The sequence below is a fragment of a genome, unplaced genomic scaffold (genome assembly GCF_019419815.1).
Source record: "Pyrus x bretschneideri cultivar Hongxiangsu unplaced genomic scaffold, Pyrus_bretschneideri_v1 Contig74, whole genome shotgun sequence".
In the NCBI taxonomy this organism is placed as follows: Eukaryota; Viridiplantae; Streptophyta; class Magnoliopsida; order Rosales; family Rosaceae; genus Pyrus; species Pyrus x bretschneideri.
In genome coordinates, this window is record NW_025999814.1 from 1,464,607 (window position 1) to 1,481,093 (window position 16,487).

General features: G+C 37.2%; 2 protein-coding genes across 4 annotated transcripts; both read right to left on the bottom strand.

The window, feature by feature from the left end:
• Positions 1 to 937: 937 nt before the first annotated feature.
• LOC125472837 (receptor protein kinase-like protein ZAR1) lies at positions 938 to 5,942 on the bottom strand. Its single transcript, XM_048574773.1, has 2 exons — positions 4,151 to 5,942; positions 938 to 2,040 (listed from the first exon to the last, which is right to left on the bottom strand). The coding sequence occupies exons 1-2, from the start codon at positions 5,667 to 5,669 to the stop codon at positions 1,406 to 1,408; spliced, it is 2,154 nt and encodes a 717-aa protein (XP_048430730.1). The 5' UTR covers positions 5,670 to 5,942; the 3' UTR covers positions 938 to 1,405.
• A 5,655-nt stretch (positions 5,943 to 11,597) lies between these two features.
• Positions 11,598 to 15,171, bottom strand: LOC103961487 (proteasome subunit beta type-5). Of its 3 annotated transcripts, none has more exons than XM_009374038.3 (8): positions 15,038 to 15,171; positions 14,743 to 14,871; positions 13,897 to 14,026; positions 13,180 to 13,286; positions 12,790 to 12,924; positions 12,605 to 12,708; positions 12,225 to 12,325; positions 11,598 to 11,979 (listed from the first exon to the last, which is right to left on the bottom strand). In XM_009374038.3, exons 2-8 carry the CDS (start codon positions 14,854 to 14,856, stop codon positions 11,852 to 11,854), a joined length of 819 nt encoding a protein of 272 aa, XP_009372313.2. In that variant the 5' UTR covers positions 14,857 to 14,871; positions 15,038 to 15,171; the 3' UTR covers positions 11,598 to 11,851. The 3 variants fall into 3 exon arrangements, with proteins under 3 accessions (XP_009372313.2, XP_048430623.1, XP_048430624.1); XM_048574666.1 differs by having other exon boundaries at positions 14,743 to 14,941; positions 15,038 to 15,161; XM_048574667.1 differs by having other exon boundaries at positions 14,743 to 14,876; positions 15,044 to 15,131.
• Positions 15,172 to 16,487: the final 1,316 nt, after the last annotated feature.

Consider the following 16,487-nt stretch of genomic DNA (forward strand, 5'->3'; position numbering starts at 1 on the left):
TTGCAAACATCCTTGTCACAGACCACCAGCCACCCCTGCGATGAACTCACACCATTGGGCGCATTCAAAGGCTTCAAACACATTCTTCATCGTGTAAACCTTTCTCCGCAAGGCTAAAGATGCAGAACTGATCAGTAGTACTACTAGTACCTCTTCGTGGCCACGGTGCATCAGCCATGGGGATTGTGGAGGCAACGCCAACGCCACGGCTGCAGAGGCATATAACTTTGCAGCGGTTTCCCAAGATGTACAAACAGCTTTAAAGCGATGGACATCGACGAAATTAGTTGAATCAAGGATTTTCAAGATCAACTCGGACAGTTCAAGTTGGAGCTCAGGCCACTTATTACTGTTTGGTAGAGACGTTCTAGTAGTACTAGTCGTCTCGTTGGTGCAATGGTCCCCTCCTTTGGGTGCAAGGATAAAGAGTTTTGTATCAGCCATTATTCCAACATATTATACAGTCCACAGGTCGGATTCAATCGGTTCGGTTTTTCACCAAAATTGAAAATCGAACCTAAAGTATTCTTCGGCTTGTTTTTTTCCGATTCGATTTAGGTTTGGTTTGGTTTTAATGTATTACAAAGCAAAATTCATTTGTACATTAAAACCACAACAAATTAGGAGCTGAGTTTTTGTAGTTTCCGTAGAGAATTAGGAGGAAGTTTGTACCCGCAGTGGGTTGGAAGAGGATAACCTACCCTACGAGTAGGAAAATAGTTTAAACTCGAAATACAATGAGTTAAAAAGAAAAATTCTAAGCCACTAAGACAATTTACCGCTTGCTATCTTAATCTAATATTTTAGGTTGAATTAAATCATGTGGTGAACAAGGAAAAAAAAATGACGGTAGGAAAAATTGAATTAAGAATTTGTGAATGTCCATTATACAACGCAAAAATTGAGAAAAGAAGAGAGAGAGAGGGGGGGGGGAATGGGAGAAAAGTTACATTATTATTACAAGCAAACTAGAATTGGCAGAAACTAGACATTTCAAATTACAAAATGTAGCCAGTTCTTAATTATCATTTTTACACAAAAGGAAAACAAAATAATGTGTAATAAAATTATGCTATGGGGATTTGCTTGACTTCCAAAAATTAAATGGGGTTCTTCATCAACAAATTGATTCTTCAAAATAAACCTACCACAACCTATCAAAATCCACCATCTGACAAAAACTAAATCTTCAAATTCATCAAGTGAACGTTGAACTTCATGACTATATTCAGAGAAATAATTTCCGCACTCATGTTTTCACCCTCTGCATTCCTCTTGTTTTTGTTCCTTGATTATCCATTAACTTATATTAAACAATATAGAAGCTCAAAAAATAGGAAGGAGTGCAGCGGAATGAAAAAGGATGTGCGGAAATTATCTCCCAACTGTGTATACGTATCGATCCTCACGTTCCAATCCTTTCAAGATTTTCAGAGACGGATTTCATCCTTGGCCTAACCTCAGGGTCCGGCTCAGTGCATGCAAGGGCTACATGGAAAGCTGCAAGTACCTCCTTTTTGGCATGCACTTCCTGTAGCAACACAGGGTCTACCATATCCGACAAAGGGTTTTCATCCTCAAATCCTTTCCTCACCCACCTCACTAGGTCTGGGACCTCGACCGAAGTTGACGTGGTCGGAGACAGCTCCGGGGACTTCCCTGTGAGCAATTCAAGCAACACAACTCCGAACGAGTACACGTCCCATTTTTGGGTGACTTTGCTTCCCGTGACACGGGCCTCCGGGGCACGGTAATTGTTTGATCGCTCTGTTTGTACTGGTTTCATGTAAGGCAAAGCCCCGCCCATGAAGCCACCCGAGGAGGGGTTGTTTCCTGTGATTTCGATAAGCCTGTTGAGTCCGAAATCTGAAATGTAGGCTTGAGATTCGTTGTCGAGAAGAATGTTGGAGGGTTTAATGTCACCGTGGACAAACTTTCTGGGGCTGCATTCGTGCAGGTAGGCGAGGCCTCGGGCTGTTCCCTTGGCGATCTTTAGCCTCGTTGTCCACGAGAGGCTTGATGATGACTGACCGTTTCTCCCTGCACATTTTTAATTCAAAATTTTCAGTTTCAATAGCTTTTAAGTAAAGGAATTGTATAACAATTGCAGAAAAGGGAAATGCAGAAGAATTGCATTAGAATCGACGTTATCCACTCGAATTATGACATGGTAGTTGTAGTGGCTCCATGCCACCAAGGAAACTTGAAAACAAAGGCAGATGACACAGGAATTAAAATCTACCCTTTACGTTTCCCCTGCACAAACACAGATTCACTTTTCTGCTTCCAAAGTTCCAATTTCATTAACATCGAACAAATATTTGATCAACGTAGGAAAATTGTTTCCGCACGTTCTTTTTTACTTTCTGTACACCCTGTCTTAATTTCAGCCATTTTCTCTTTTGACGTTCAATTGAGTAGCTTAAACAAAAGGGTGTCCAAAAAGCTACAAATGGGTGCGGAAATCATTTCCCATTGAAGTATACTTACAACTAGCGGGGCCAAAAAGCTGTGATGGTGTGCACCAAATATGATATGATTATCCTGACCTACCATGTAGTGAATTGTGTTGAGCTCTCCAAAATGCGCAAGCCTCACATCACGAGAGATTTTTTAGTGTGATCGACACATAAAATGGTACATTACATGTCACCATACAAATGGTGGGATATGTGCGTTAAAAAATTAGTAACTTCAAAAATAAAATTTTTCACCACTTACATAAAAACACGTGGTCATTTTCCAAACAACATGGATACAACTATTTGCCCACATACGAAAAACAATGTGATATCTAAGCATGTCATTTTCTTGCCAAGTTGGCAAATATTCCCACAATTTTCAACATATTTGCTCTTCCCAGAACCTCCGTCTTTATATAAAGAACGGATGTGCATCGAGAACATATGTTTTGCGATGGTTTGTAACTTCTATTGTAAAGAATGAATATCCGTTTTATAGTTGAACTACAAATTTAATAAGAGACAGACGTCCGTTTCATAGTCGGACTACAAGTTTTAATGATAAGGGTGGACAAACATAATGCAAAATCATCATTTGTGTACCAGGCAGGATGATAATTTGCTGCCTAATAATTAAAGGGAATTTTAACGAAAAGTCCGTGGTACTATTTATTTTAACAAAAAAAAAAAATCATATTTTTACACTAAAAAGTCAAACCTGGTACTATTTACTTTACCCTTCATTTTGTCCTTCTCGTTAAAACTCAAAAATTTCAAGCATTTTTCATTAGTTTCCTTTAATTAAAACCTAGAACTTTAATTTGAGAATTTTAACGAAAAGTCCGCGGTACTGTTTACTTTAATGAAAAATCACATTTTTACACTAAAAATTCGAACTTGATACTATTTATTTTACCTTTTATTTTATCATTCTTATTAAAACTTAAAATTTTCAAACTGTTTTTATTAGTTTTCTTATAATTAAAACCTGCAACTTTTAAAGTCCAACCGGTCCAGGCGGAACAGGCCCCGTACCAATTAAATTAAAACTTCTAAACCACCCCTTAAGCTAGTCGTGGCCCAGCTGCCTTATATGTCCTTCACTACAGGAGCAAACTTGCATGGCTTAAAGGCCAATAAAAAATAAAACATTTTAATTTTGTTCCAATTAATTATAAAGCAATGCTATTTATATTCTCTTTTCCTTCTTACGCACATTTATTAATTTTTGTCTATTAATATTCTTCAATTCATTTGATTGGTAGAAAATTGAGAAGGTGTGTGAAAGTAAAAATAAATGTGGAGATAACACCACCTTTAATTATATTGCTATATTTTGCCTAATTTTTTTCGTATGGCTTAAAGATCCTCCTATGATCAATTTCTAGTTCCATCACTAACAATATCCAAATTATAGCATTTTTTAACAAATGATATTATCTACATTAAGGATGATGAGTTTGACCTCGCCTTACCAGAGCTACTAATAATGTGGTTCAAATTCCTCTTCGATGATGATCGAATTTAACTTTTGATTTATAAATGAAAAAAAAATTCACTAATTAATGAAAAGGCGCAAACCAAAAATATGACCCATCCACTCTCACAAAAAGACATAATAACGTAATTCACAACTGCATATTAAAAAAAAAAAAAAAAAGAGAAAAAGAAAAAGGCAAAAAACTTACCGCGAAGTGCAGAGGCCAAGTTACCGTGAGAAATGAAGTCACTGATGAGAAGCTTCTCGTCGGGCGCCCAATAGTACGCCCTCAGCTTCACCACATTCGGATGCTTCACCCGCCCGATCGCCTGAATCTCCGCCGCGAACTCCTTATACCGCTGATCGCCGCCCTCCCCCAACCTCCTCACCGCCACCGGGATTCCATTCCCGAGCACCACTTTGTACACAATCCCCAATCCGCTCTTCCCCAGCACGTAAGCCGATGCTCTCAACAGCTCGTCGAGCTCAAACGTGAAACCCTTGTCGATCGCAACGAGATCCCCCTCCCCTTTCCCCCTCTCTCCCTTTTCCGGGTCGCCGGAATCCGAATCCTCGTTCCCGAACCCGCCGTTGATGCAAGCGCAAGAGCAGAGCTGGCACAGATTACAGAGGTGGCGCTTCTCGTTGCCGCCAAAATTGCTCTTTCCGGTACAACTGCATCCGTCCTCGTCGTCCTTCTTTTTCCAGTAAATGTAAACGACGACTAATCCGATAAACGCCACTCCGGCGGCGTCCGCCACCGAGATTAGGACAATCAGACCCGGACTCAATCCCTTTCCCGGACTTTTTTCCGATCCCGGTCCCGAATTCGGACTATCCGCGGAGCTCTGCCCCGGGTTTTTACAAGCTTTCTGAAGCGGAAACCCGCAGAGCAGAGGATTGTTCAGAAACGCGGTGGGACCCTGGTTCGAAAACGAACCCGTTTGAGGAATCTCGCCGCTGAAATTATTGTTTCGGAGATCAAAGCTCACCGTGACAGGCAATTCGCCGAGGGATTTCGGAATCTTTCCCGATAAGTGATTGAACGATAAGTTGAGCGTGCCGGAGAGAGACTTCAACTTGCCGAAATCGTCCGGCACCGATCCGGTTAACTCGTTGGAGGAGAGGTCCAATTGGATTAGATTCTCCATGTCGGACCAAATTCCCGCCGGAATTTCGCCTTCGAATCGGTTTCCCGCGAGGATCAGCCGCTGCAATTGGCGGCAGTTCTTCAAGTAGTCCTTCTGGAGCGGACCGGAGAGGGAGTTGTTGGAGAGGTCGATGTTCTGGAGGCGCGGGGGGTTGCATGTCGACGGCGGGAGAGGACCAGAGAGGTTGTTACCATAGAGGAAGAGGCTGTGGAGTGAGGTGGCGTTGAAGAGTTGGGAAGGGATTGAGCCATGGAAGTTGTTGCTGTGGAGGTTAAGGCGGCGAAGGTATACTAATGTTCCAAGTTCGGAGGGAATGTATCCGCGGAGGTTCTTTCCGGAGAGAGCGATTCCAACAACACGGGGGTCGGAAAAGCCGGTGATGTTCATGCAGGAAATGCCTGTCCAGCGGCAGGGTGTGGGATCAGTGTCGAGCCAGTCGGAGAAGGCGGAGCCGTCGGAGGACTGGTCGACGGCGGATTTGAGGGAGAGGAGGGAAAGGCCGTCGGGGGTGAGCGAGAGTATGGTGTCGACGAGGAAGAGGAGGAAGATGAGGGCGGAGAATATGGAAGGTTCCATAATTTGGGCGGAGAAATGGGAGGAGATGGAGATTTGTGCGTTTAATTGAAGTTCATATTGTTGTTGTTGTTGTTTAGAGAGAGAGAGAGAGAGAGAGAGAGAGAGAGAGGGTGGTTGGAGGTGTGGGTGAGGCGGTGCTGCGGGTATTTATGAGAAAGAGACCGGAGGAAGGAGGAGATTTGATTGGCGGGGTCCACTTCCCGCCAAAAGGAGAGAGGTAGGAGGAGGGGAGTAGAAGAGAAGCAAAGGAGAGGAAGTGGAGGCATTTTACAGTGTTCTTATTATTTTAAGGCACATGATGGTGATGTTGTAGTGTAGGTTGGTACAGGTCTAATACGCTTATGATTAACTATTTCCTCATTTTCTACTCTTATGGTTGACGACCAAAGTGACTGAATTAGATCAATTTAAAAAACTATTTCGGTTAGAAAGCTCAACTATTATTGTTTAGTGTCATATAGAAATTAAGCCAATTTCCTCATTTTAAGGTACATGATGGTGTTAGTGACCAAAGTAATGAATTAGGTTGGTCAGGTCTAATACATCTATGATTAACATTTTCTCATTTTCTCGACTCTTATCGTTAGTGACCAAAGTAATGAATTAGGTCAATTTCAAAAACCATTTCGGTTAGAAGCTAAACTGATATTATTTAGTGTCATTTAAGAAATTTAGTCTCATTCTTAATTATTTTTTATGGTTAAATTAATAGAGTAGGTGGTGTATTGTATGCTTAATTAGCACATATGTTTTTGGGATGATCGTCTGCGAAGAATCGTTTGTTTATAAAATCCAATCACTTTGTTTTTTGTACGAACAACCGAATCAAATCTGTTTGAACGATATTTACTATACGTATGGAAATTATTGGAACTTAACTAAATGGATAAGTAAAAATAATATTGTCACACGCAGTCAGTCACAGTCACAGACTCACAGAGTCTTGTGTTGCGGTTTCATTGGCCAAAATACACAGCAAGAGGCAGCGTCAGCAAACAACAAATGAAGCAGGCAAAGGCAATACTTGCTGATAAGGAAAGGATCTTCGACTCAATGTCTGACTTATGTTTGACCCAAGAAGAAAAAAATCTCATAGCCCCCTTAAATTGTCGGTTTGTCCGACGTACGACAATGGGTCATTCCAACAAAAGTAGCGTTTGTATTGCCGAAATTACGTGTTGGGTATGAGGTGCAAGATTGGTTAAAGTAATGAGCTCGCTCGTAAAATAATGTTTAGCAAAAATTCGTGATTCGAATTAATAAGGAATTAAGGGTAATTAAATATATGCGTTGACCAAAGAGTATTATTAAGGGGACTTTTTAAAATGAAATTTCTCACAAATTATCACAAAGTTTATAGAAAGTCTCATTTTTTAAAGAGTGTCCTTTGCATTTTTCTTGATCAAATTAACGAAGGCAATTAATCACTTCGTATATTTGTACCCTTTTAGGAGTAAGTACGGAGGGAGCAAATTGAATTGGTAATTGGTGAAAAGTAAAAGTAAAATTTAATTATTATTTAGTGGAATTTGCACAATGATTATCTCTTACTAGTAATCATCAAAACATGCTTAGAAGCTAACAAAACACAGAGAGAGAGAGAGAGAGATATAACGTCCGTCCAGTCTTGGGTGGAAATTGAAATAATAATTGTATTTTTAATGGGAATAATGATGTATTTATCATATGAATCATTTTACTTTTTTTTAAATGAACAATTAATATACTTATCCACTAATTTATTGGCTATTAAAATGGTAGGATTCTTTGTGAAGTTTTGAGAAAAAAAATTCGACATTTTACTAATTGAACACCAGAGTACTTACAAATTAAATTTAAGTTACTGCAATAATTATGATAATTCAAGAAAATAAGTAGAATTCAAGCATTTCGTTAAAAGTTGAGCTCACTAATAAACACAAAATTACAAGGATGTAAAATCTCTTGTCAAGTCATGACTCAAAGCATCTCTAACGGGAGATGCAAAAATGTCTTTGGATAGACAATGTATATTTCTTTTCAAAAAGTAGATGAAATTTCAAAATTCATTTTTCGCATTAGAATAATACTCTTATTTATATATTTTTATAAAATATAAAATGAGACGTAAAAAGATGCTCAAAACCCAAAACAGTACTTAAATTTACATACAAAGAAAGCATACATTTTGTATTCGCTTTTTCTTACTTGGATTAAGATTCTATCAAGTAGTAGTGATGACATCGTGCGACATTAAAATATACATTCACCTGCCACTTAGTACAAAAATCTAGTGATATTTATCTTCACTTATAAGTGATAAGTCTTAAGTTCAATTTTTGCCAAAGACAAATTTGAATCACATTATTGCTAACCTATTGTGAGACTAAGTCCATCCCCATCCCTCTTAGGGCTAGTTTGGTATTGTTGTGCTTTGAAAAAAAAATTGTTTTGGCTGTGATGTGGAAATAAGCAGCTATGAAATAAAGCAGTAATGTGTTTGGTAAACTATAGTTGTAAATGTACTTTTGGCAAAAAAAAGCAATGTTATAGTGTTTGGTAAATCTTTATGTAAAACAGTTGTGACTGTGTAAAATGATCAAAAGGGCATAGTACTAAATCAATTGTTAAACATGCTTTGTTGTTTTTAAAAATATTCATATCTTAATTTAAATCTATTCTAAATACTAATTAGTACCACAAATTACTTAAAAATATCAAAATCTTTTAAACTGAATATGATCAGATCTTCACTACTAATTTTTTTGCTATTTCAGCTAGCCAAATGACAAAAACTCCAATAACTAATCAATTTATCGTAAGCATGTCCAACAGTAATGGTTATTTTAACATAAAAATTTGAACAGTTTATTATTTAAAATTCCCATCTTTTTTATGTTTTATTATCATAATTAAAAGGGAATCATCCCACTATCTTTCCAGAAGCACCTCTCAAACTCTCTCTCTCTCACGTGTCTCTCTTTCCTTTCCCTTTATCATCGTTTCCGCCTTCTTCCCATTTCACATTTTGCTTTCTCAATCTTCCTTTCTCCATGTGATCTCTTTCTATCTCAATTGAAATCCTAAAATTTTTCCTCTGTGCTGGATGGTTCATTGGCAGGTTAGGTTGCAAGCTCGAAACTAGGTCGATAATAAAGGAGGAGGGGCCTAGGATAGCTTTGCTTGGTCTAAAAGCTCAAGGTCCGCCGCTCCAAGGTCTTGAAGTACAACCTCATGTTCTTGAACAACCTCAAAAAAATATCCAGTCTTAACATGGAAGGTGAGTGTTCGATCTTCGAATTGTTGGTAATTCCATCTGGGGTTTTTGTTAGTTTAATTGGGTTATGGGGATATTACCATCGGAGGTAGATGGGATATCACCATCGAGAAAGGCATCTGGCACCACCGTGGACAGAGGGTGTAATCTTGCTCGCTGCATCACCGCTTCGACTCCGACTGATTCCGAAACAGCTCACCAAAAATAATGGAAGATGATAAAAGCATGTTTGATTGTAAATTATTTAATTGCTTAAGGTCATTTTGGGTACGTGAAAGTTTCATTAAAGGCTCAACGGCTCTTGGAAAAGAGGTTTGCGCAGAAATTGAAAAGATGGATTTTGCTGCCTTGAACTTTTAGCTTTTTTAACTTAAAACTGTGAAAAAATGTTGGTTCTAAGATGTTACCAAACGCTGTATTAAGATTCTATCAAGTAGCAATGCTCAAAAATATCGCTAATATCGGAAATATCGGTAGTCCAAAAACACGGAAATTTCGATGGAAATATCGGGATATTATCGATATCGATAAAAATTGAATAAAAACCATGGAATTTGTAAGAAAAACTTGGAAATTTTTATTGAAACTTTGCAGGATGTTTATTTAGTCAATTATCTATTAGTTTATCACAAAAAATTGGAAGGAAATGCGTTGCATGATGGATTTAACTGATTTAAGTTGATTATATAGCGAGTTGGCAAACATTGTGAGTGTAGAAAATATGTAGTAATTAATGAAAGAAGTTTAAACACACCATAATCATTTATATATAATGAATTAGTACAATATTTTACACTTTATATATTGCATGGTAAGATACATGAGTGACTTAGTACCACATAGAATTCCTATGAGGTTCAAAATTTTCACTATCTTCATCATCTCTATGTGTAGAGTAAGTGTATTGTGAAGAGCAGTCATCAAATGATAAATCCCCAAAATAGTTTTGCATGTAATTGTTAACATGCCATCTATATGGATCCAAGATTGGTTGACGTTGTCCATAAGCAAAATCATTTGAAGATTGAGTCTCGGATTCTTTCCATGAGTTGCTCGATTCCATCCCAACATGGATGGGGTATGAAAGGTAGGGAAATGGTTGGTTATGAGTATAACCATAGTTACTACTTCTCACTCCAACAGAGTCTGAAGTCATAGATAACGAGTCATCTTTTTGACTTGACAAAGTCTGCTTGCCTCTTCTCTACGAGTATAGTCATTCCCTATGGCACCAATTCCTGGTCCTGCCCGCCTACTGCCATGGTCCTCATCCTGTGTTGCATGGGTGAAGTTTGCCTCACCAGTGAAGGGGCTCATAAATCCGGGAGGTGGTCCAACATACTTTCCATATCCACCACTACCTCCAGCTCCACTATATCCTTCATCATTCCCACCTCTGGTGGTAGGTGAGTCTCCTGATCTTGTACTAGAGTTATCATTAGTATCAGCATGATCTTGTGGTTGTGTAGGATTGGAAAAGTTCTTCGAAAGAGTCAGCGCTACTAGATCCCACCTCCTCCTTTAATACTCTTTCTACATTTATCCCTTCATTACGTGCTTCTTCAGAACTCTTAGAGCTGGGTTGCCTTTCATCATCATCTAATGAAGAGGTCTAATCCATTGATAAAGTGGGTTACCCTCTGAACATCATCACCTTCAACAACAATATAAAAGACATCTAGTGGGTTACACTGGTCGACATGATCTATTTCTACTTCCTTATCTCGAATTTGAGCTTCATGTTGTAGTAGCAATAACTAATTTGAGCTTTATATTATATATATATATTATATATTATATTATGTAACTTATCATAACACACACACGCACCACCACACACACACACTGAATTATTATGTTTATTTTATCGATATTATCCCGATATTACCGATATTATCCCAATATATTGACGAAAATAAGGTGGATACGTGTGAAAATATCCCCCTCTAAAAAAAAAAACGATATTATCGACGAAATATCGCCGATAATATCGATATTTAAGACCATGTCAAGTAGTAGTGATGACATGGTGCAACATTAAAATATACATTCACCTACCACTTAGTACTACAACCTATTGATATTTCTCTTCACTTGCAAGTGAGAAGTCTTAAGTTCAATTATCGTTAAAGATGAATTTGAATCATATTATTGCTAACTCCATAAGACCAACTCCAATAGTGGGCTAAAAGTCAAATTACCCTCCAAAATTTCCCCTCAAACCCACTCCAATCCAAGGGGAAATTTTGGGGTAAATACTAAACTAATGCCAAATTCCCCCCAAAATTTAGCCCAGAAATCGGAGTGAACTCCACCCAATATTTATCGAAATTTAAATTTTTTTTAGATTAAAATGTTCATAAAATTAATTTACGATAGTCTACATATTTATTTTTATTTTTAAATTTAATTTAATAAAAAAAGCCTAAATTCATTCTTTAATAATTCCGGGTTAAAATTTTAGACTAGACTGATTGGAGCAGAAAGCTATTTCTGAGTTAAAAGCTAAATTTTCCGGGCTAAAAAATTTGGCTTTTAACCCACTAAGTCCATCCACCTTCCCCTTCGAGTAAATAATATCATTTGTTTAAAAAAAAAACAAAAATACATCCACCTACAGGCAACAACTAAATATATATATATATATATTCTTAATTATTATACTTGCATGCTTTGGGCTTAAGGGATCAGATTGATTTGGTATGAAATAATCAACGTTGGTTGTTCAACATGTTCATGAGAATGGTGGGGCCCAATCCCCGCAAATAAAATTTGTTCTCGTTGATGTACTTCTCATGTGGGAGAAATTATAGAGTGATACCGTATCACCGCGTCAGGGATTAATTGAATCCGAAACTTTAAGCATCAGTAACAGCAGATAAAATGAAAATGGAGAGAAATATATCACAAAGTTGTAATGGGTTCATCACTGTGCAGCTACTTCAACCATCTCCTGCTCCACAGCCCCTGGGACCACAGGGTAGTACGAGTAGTGAAGCTCCCCTACGTCATCTCCCGAAAGCTTCTTCCATCCATTTGCTCCCACATGATATACTGATTAATAAAAATAAAGTAAAACTAATGAAAAATGCTCGAAAACTTTGAGTTTTAATCAAAAGGATAAAAAGATGTTGTAAGTGAATAGTACTAGAGTGACTTTTTAAAGTAAAAATGTTATTTTCGTTAAAATGAACAGTACCAAAAGTGTTTTGTTAAAACTCCCTCAAAATATATCCATAAAAAGTACAAGTCATGTATATGTATGTGCAGAAAATAAAACCCGAGAGAGAGATTTTTACCGCTCGCAACACCGCCGCTGGCTCCATCACGGAATGTTGCATGATATATTGCTCTTCTAGCCAACTCAGCAGCTTCTTCTACAGACATATCATATCGGTACCTAACATAAGCAACTTGAGTTAGTAGAATGACGGGTGCAGAAATAACTGTACAGTAAGATAATGCTTACATACAAATAAAACTCCGCTATACTAAGTAGCTAGAACTCAGTATGCATAACGTAAGATAATGCTTGTGATTCTTATCCGTAACCAAATCCTATGCATTGTTACTCTCGTGTTCAATTAATAAAGACAACTACAGAAGACATTGCAGAAATAACGGTTCAACACTATTGCAACGATAGACGAAAAAAAACTAGAGGAGTGAAAGTACGCACCCATTATCCAGAACACCATAAGCATAAGGCGAGCCCGAACCAACAGAAAACCTCATTCCTTTCAAACGGCCTCCCTCACTGTCTACATAATACAGTCCAGGACCCTGCACTCAAAACGAGGATACACATTACATGAGTATAAATGACATCAAAAACTAATGTGACAGGATTTGTATCTCATTTACCGTTTCGTCCCAGCCTGCAATCATGGTCCCAACTGAGAGACCCATACCACGATAAGAGTAAAGAATGTTTGCCAGCAGCTTTGATGCTCCTGTAACTGAAATCCTCCGCTTATTTGCCAACTCATGCAACCGACACTGAGCCATAACAAAAGATTGGTTGTTGGTAACCAATAACCATATACTAAGTCAAAATAAATAGCACAATTGTCATTGTGAACGTCAATATGGCACCACTCCTATAAAATTTCATCAGATAAAGATTCTTAAGTATATTTGTCATCCACGTATACAGCACCAAAAAAGTATAAATCCAGCCCTTCTAATTGAATCATAGCTGACAAGTCTAAAGTTTTTAAACTGCAAATTAACAAAATAGAATAGATGCACTACCTTAATCCCCAGATTCCTATGCCAAAACTGGCAGTCAGCAGCTCCTCCAGCCATTGTACCAAGCATGTAAGGATTGATTTCAATAATCTTCTTCACAGATTGTGATGCTGAAAAGATAAGAAACAAGATGGTAAATGTGAACCCATGCATAGCTGATACTCTCTAGGACACCTAAGCTATTATGATTAAGAATATGTCAATGCGATGAATAGAGCACTTAATCAAAATCACTCTAAAATGTGAACAATGTAAACCGGTATGCAGACATAACCGATACGAGGCAGGAAACCTAAACTAATAGAATATGCCAATCCGAATAATACTTAATCAAAATCACTCTAAAATGTGAACAATGTATACCAGTATGCAGCCATAACAGACATGCTCTAGGACACCTAAACTAACACGATAAGGAAATGTGAACACAGTGAACAAAGCACTTAATCAAAACAACGCTAAACTGTGAACAATCTACACCAGGTATGCAGACGTAAGAGATACTCTCTAGCACTCCTAAACTAATAGAATATGTCAATACGCCAATACGATTAATGGAGCACTTAATTAAAATCATTCGGAAACGTAAAATAGATACATTTTCACAAACACTAAATAGTTTAAGCATCATTACAAATTACCCCTACAAACTTCATGGTACAAAGCATACAACTATCTCATATATGCAAGCAATAGGAAAAAAGTAATAAAACATCTTACAGATATATCCGCCCATGCTGGCCCGGGAATCGGCAGCAACCATGACTCCATCCTTGAAGATGAACGCAAGTGTGGTTGTCCCCTTAGCCGGCTTCACCATCTGAATAGCTTCCTTCTGAAATCCATCAAACTGAAACAGCAGGAAAAAAAGGAAAAAAAAAAACCCATATATTCAGCCAAATTCTACCACACAGAGACTAAAAACTACGGAAAGAGAGCGTAAAATGAACATCTAAGTACCCCTTAGCCATACTTAGATCCATCTCGTACTGCAAATTAACCACAAATTTAGATAGATAGACATGTGAGTACAAACATAACTTAACCACAGAGAATAAGAAGAGGGCCCGAAAATCAAAGTATACAGCGTGAAAACGCAGTAATAACTATGAACCAGGAAGTTCTAAAAATATATTCAGCAACTAATCAAATACAAAACAGTACATCTTACATCCTCAACTAATCAAATACAAAAACAATACAACTTCGATCATTGAACAACAAGAAACAATAACATCATCGAAAGAAACGACGGCAGCAAGAAAATGTCCACTACCACCCAGCACAGTCGTAGAGATCATCATATCGAGTAAATTATCATAAAATTTGCTGAGAAACCATAAATCAAAACCTCCATCAGAAATACCATAATCCACTTCACAGATCAAAGATCAATTAATTAAATATCAGATACCCCAGTCAATCATAATTAACAAAACAGAAGAAATTTGAACACCCAGTTCATGAAATCAGAGGAAGAAAATAAAATTCCAATTCCAGATTATCACAAGAAATACAGGCAACTAGACAACACCCACTTTGCAAATCTCTCATAAAAAAACTCACATCATTCGTCGTCGGAACCTCGAACGACGGAGGAGCCGAAACGACGTCAAGAAACCCACTGCTCTCGCCGAACAGCGGCGCGTGTGACTCAAGACCGCTAGTGTCAAGCCTCATAGCTCTTAAAATCCTCTGAGGAGCACAACATTAGACGAAAAATTAAAATCGCAGATAAATTTGTGATCGTCTTCCAGAATAAACCCTAGAAATCGAAAAATGGTGCAATCTGTGTCAAATTTCGTAGGTTCGGTAATGAACATCGAAAAAAATTGGGAGAAATTAGGGATTGTGAAAGTACCTTGAGAGGTTGATGATCGTGCAGACGAAGACCAAAGAGGAAGAAGCGAGAGTGAGATCGAGCTAAAAAGATACTGGTAGGAATGCTGCTTATTTGTATTGGGTTTTGGTTTTCTTGTGCATGAGGAAAAGAAAACTAACGATTTGGGGTCGATGATGGGCTTTAAGTTGGGCCGATAAAATAGCCCCATGTCGGATTATTCGTCTCGCCTGATCCTTCAATCACATTCATTTATCGTATTTTATGTAGTCAATTTTGGTTAGGTACTATTATATTCTATTTTAAATATAAAAAAATTACAATAATTTATGATCGCATGATGTACAATGAACAGATGTAATTGGAGGATCCGAATTATAACATCTCCAATTTACTAAGACAAAAGAAAAATGTTGTAACCTGTTACCTCCCATTGCCCTTCATTTATCATATTTATTTTAAATTAAAAAAAAAATATGTATTCAAGCGTAGTTACATCTTGAGCTCTAAATGGGTCAAATTCTAATTAGATTAGCCTTGATCTATATCTGGCTTCATTTATAATTGAATTAACAAATTCGATACTTGTCTGGATTATCGAATTTGATTTATCAATCTAGATCCAATTAGCATCAAATTCAGATAGCCTCGTTCATTTTTTATTTTTTCTATCTTTAATTAAGAAATTCATATTACATCATAAGAAAATAGAATACAAGTGTATTTTTATTGCATGAAAAATTAATCTACCAGCACATAAGTATAAATAATTAGAAAAATTAAATAATATATTAAATTTGGTGAAGCCCGAAAACGTATTTTAGATTAAGTTTGTACCAAGTATTTTAGATCATATGCAGCAATTAGTGGCGTAACTATGAATTTACCTTAATGGGGTCACGAACAAGAAGCTTTCGAAAAATAATATACTTTGGTTTTATTTATAATTGGTAACTACATGTTCTCATATTTTAGAACGTCTTATCATAACATCATTATCAATAGAATCAAATACATTTTTTATTGTATATGGCTAAGTAATCATTAAACCATTGATTTCCATTCACTTTTCATTGTATATAATCAAGTCATCATTCAACCAATGATTTTCCATATGATGTTAATTCTTTACAATATTGATCACTGACAAACCTCTCCCTATTTTGGAAAGGTTGTTTTGATATGTTTCAATTAAAAAAAATAAATGGTGTCTCTATTTTGTTTGCCTTAGCTATTATAGGGGTTATATAAAAATTCAAAGGGGAGACATTTGAAGTTATTGGGGTCAGTGGCAGCTAATGCCCCCATGTTGGCTTCACCACCAGCAACAATTGAAAATGAATCCGAATCGTTTGTTTGTATTAAATAATTTAGAACATTCTAGTCAACACCTTTGTGTCCTTCATGCAGTGACTCTGTTAGAATCGAGGAACGATGTTCACATGCATGATCTCTTTACTTACGAACGTCA

What these genes read in the sequence shown, in the direction of transcription:
- LOC125472837 (XM_048574773.1), bottom strand. Translation starts at nt 5,669, where the DNA reads ATGGAACCTTCCATATTCTCCGCCCTCATCTTCCTCCTCTTCCTCGTC. An exon ending in CTTGGCCTCTGCACTTCGCG is followed by an intron (nt 2,041 to 4,150) that starts GTAAGTTTTTTG and finishes AAAAATGTGCAG; the next exon opens with GGAGAAACGGTCAGTCATCA.
- LOC103961487 (XM_009374038.3), bottom strand. Translation starts at nt 14,856, where the DNA reads ATGAGGCTTGACACTAGCGGTCTTGAGTCACACGCGCCGCTGTTCGGC. An exon ending in CAGCATGGGCGGATATATCT is followed by an intron (nt 13,287 to 13,896) that starts GTAAGATGTTTT and finishes TTATCTTTTCAG; the next exon opens with CATCACAATCTGTGAAGAAG. An exon ending in TTGCAGGCTGGGACGAAACG is followed by an intron (nt 12,709 to 12,789) that starts GTAAATGAGATA and finishes TTTTGAGTGCAG; the next exon opens with GGTCCTGGACTGTATTATGT.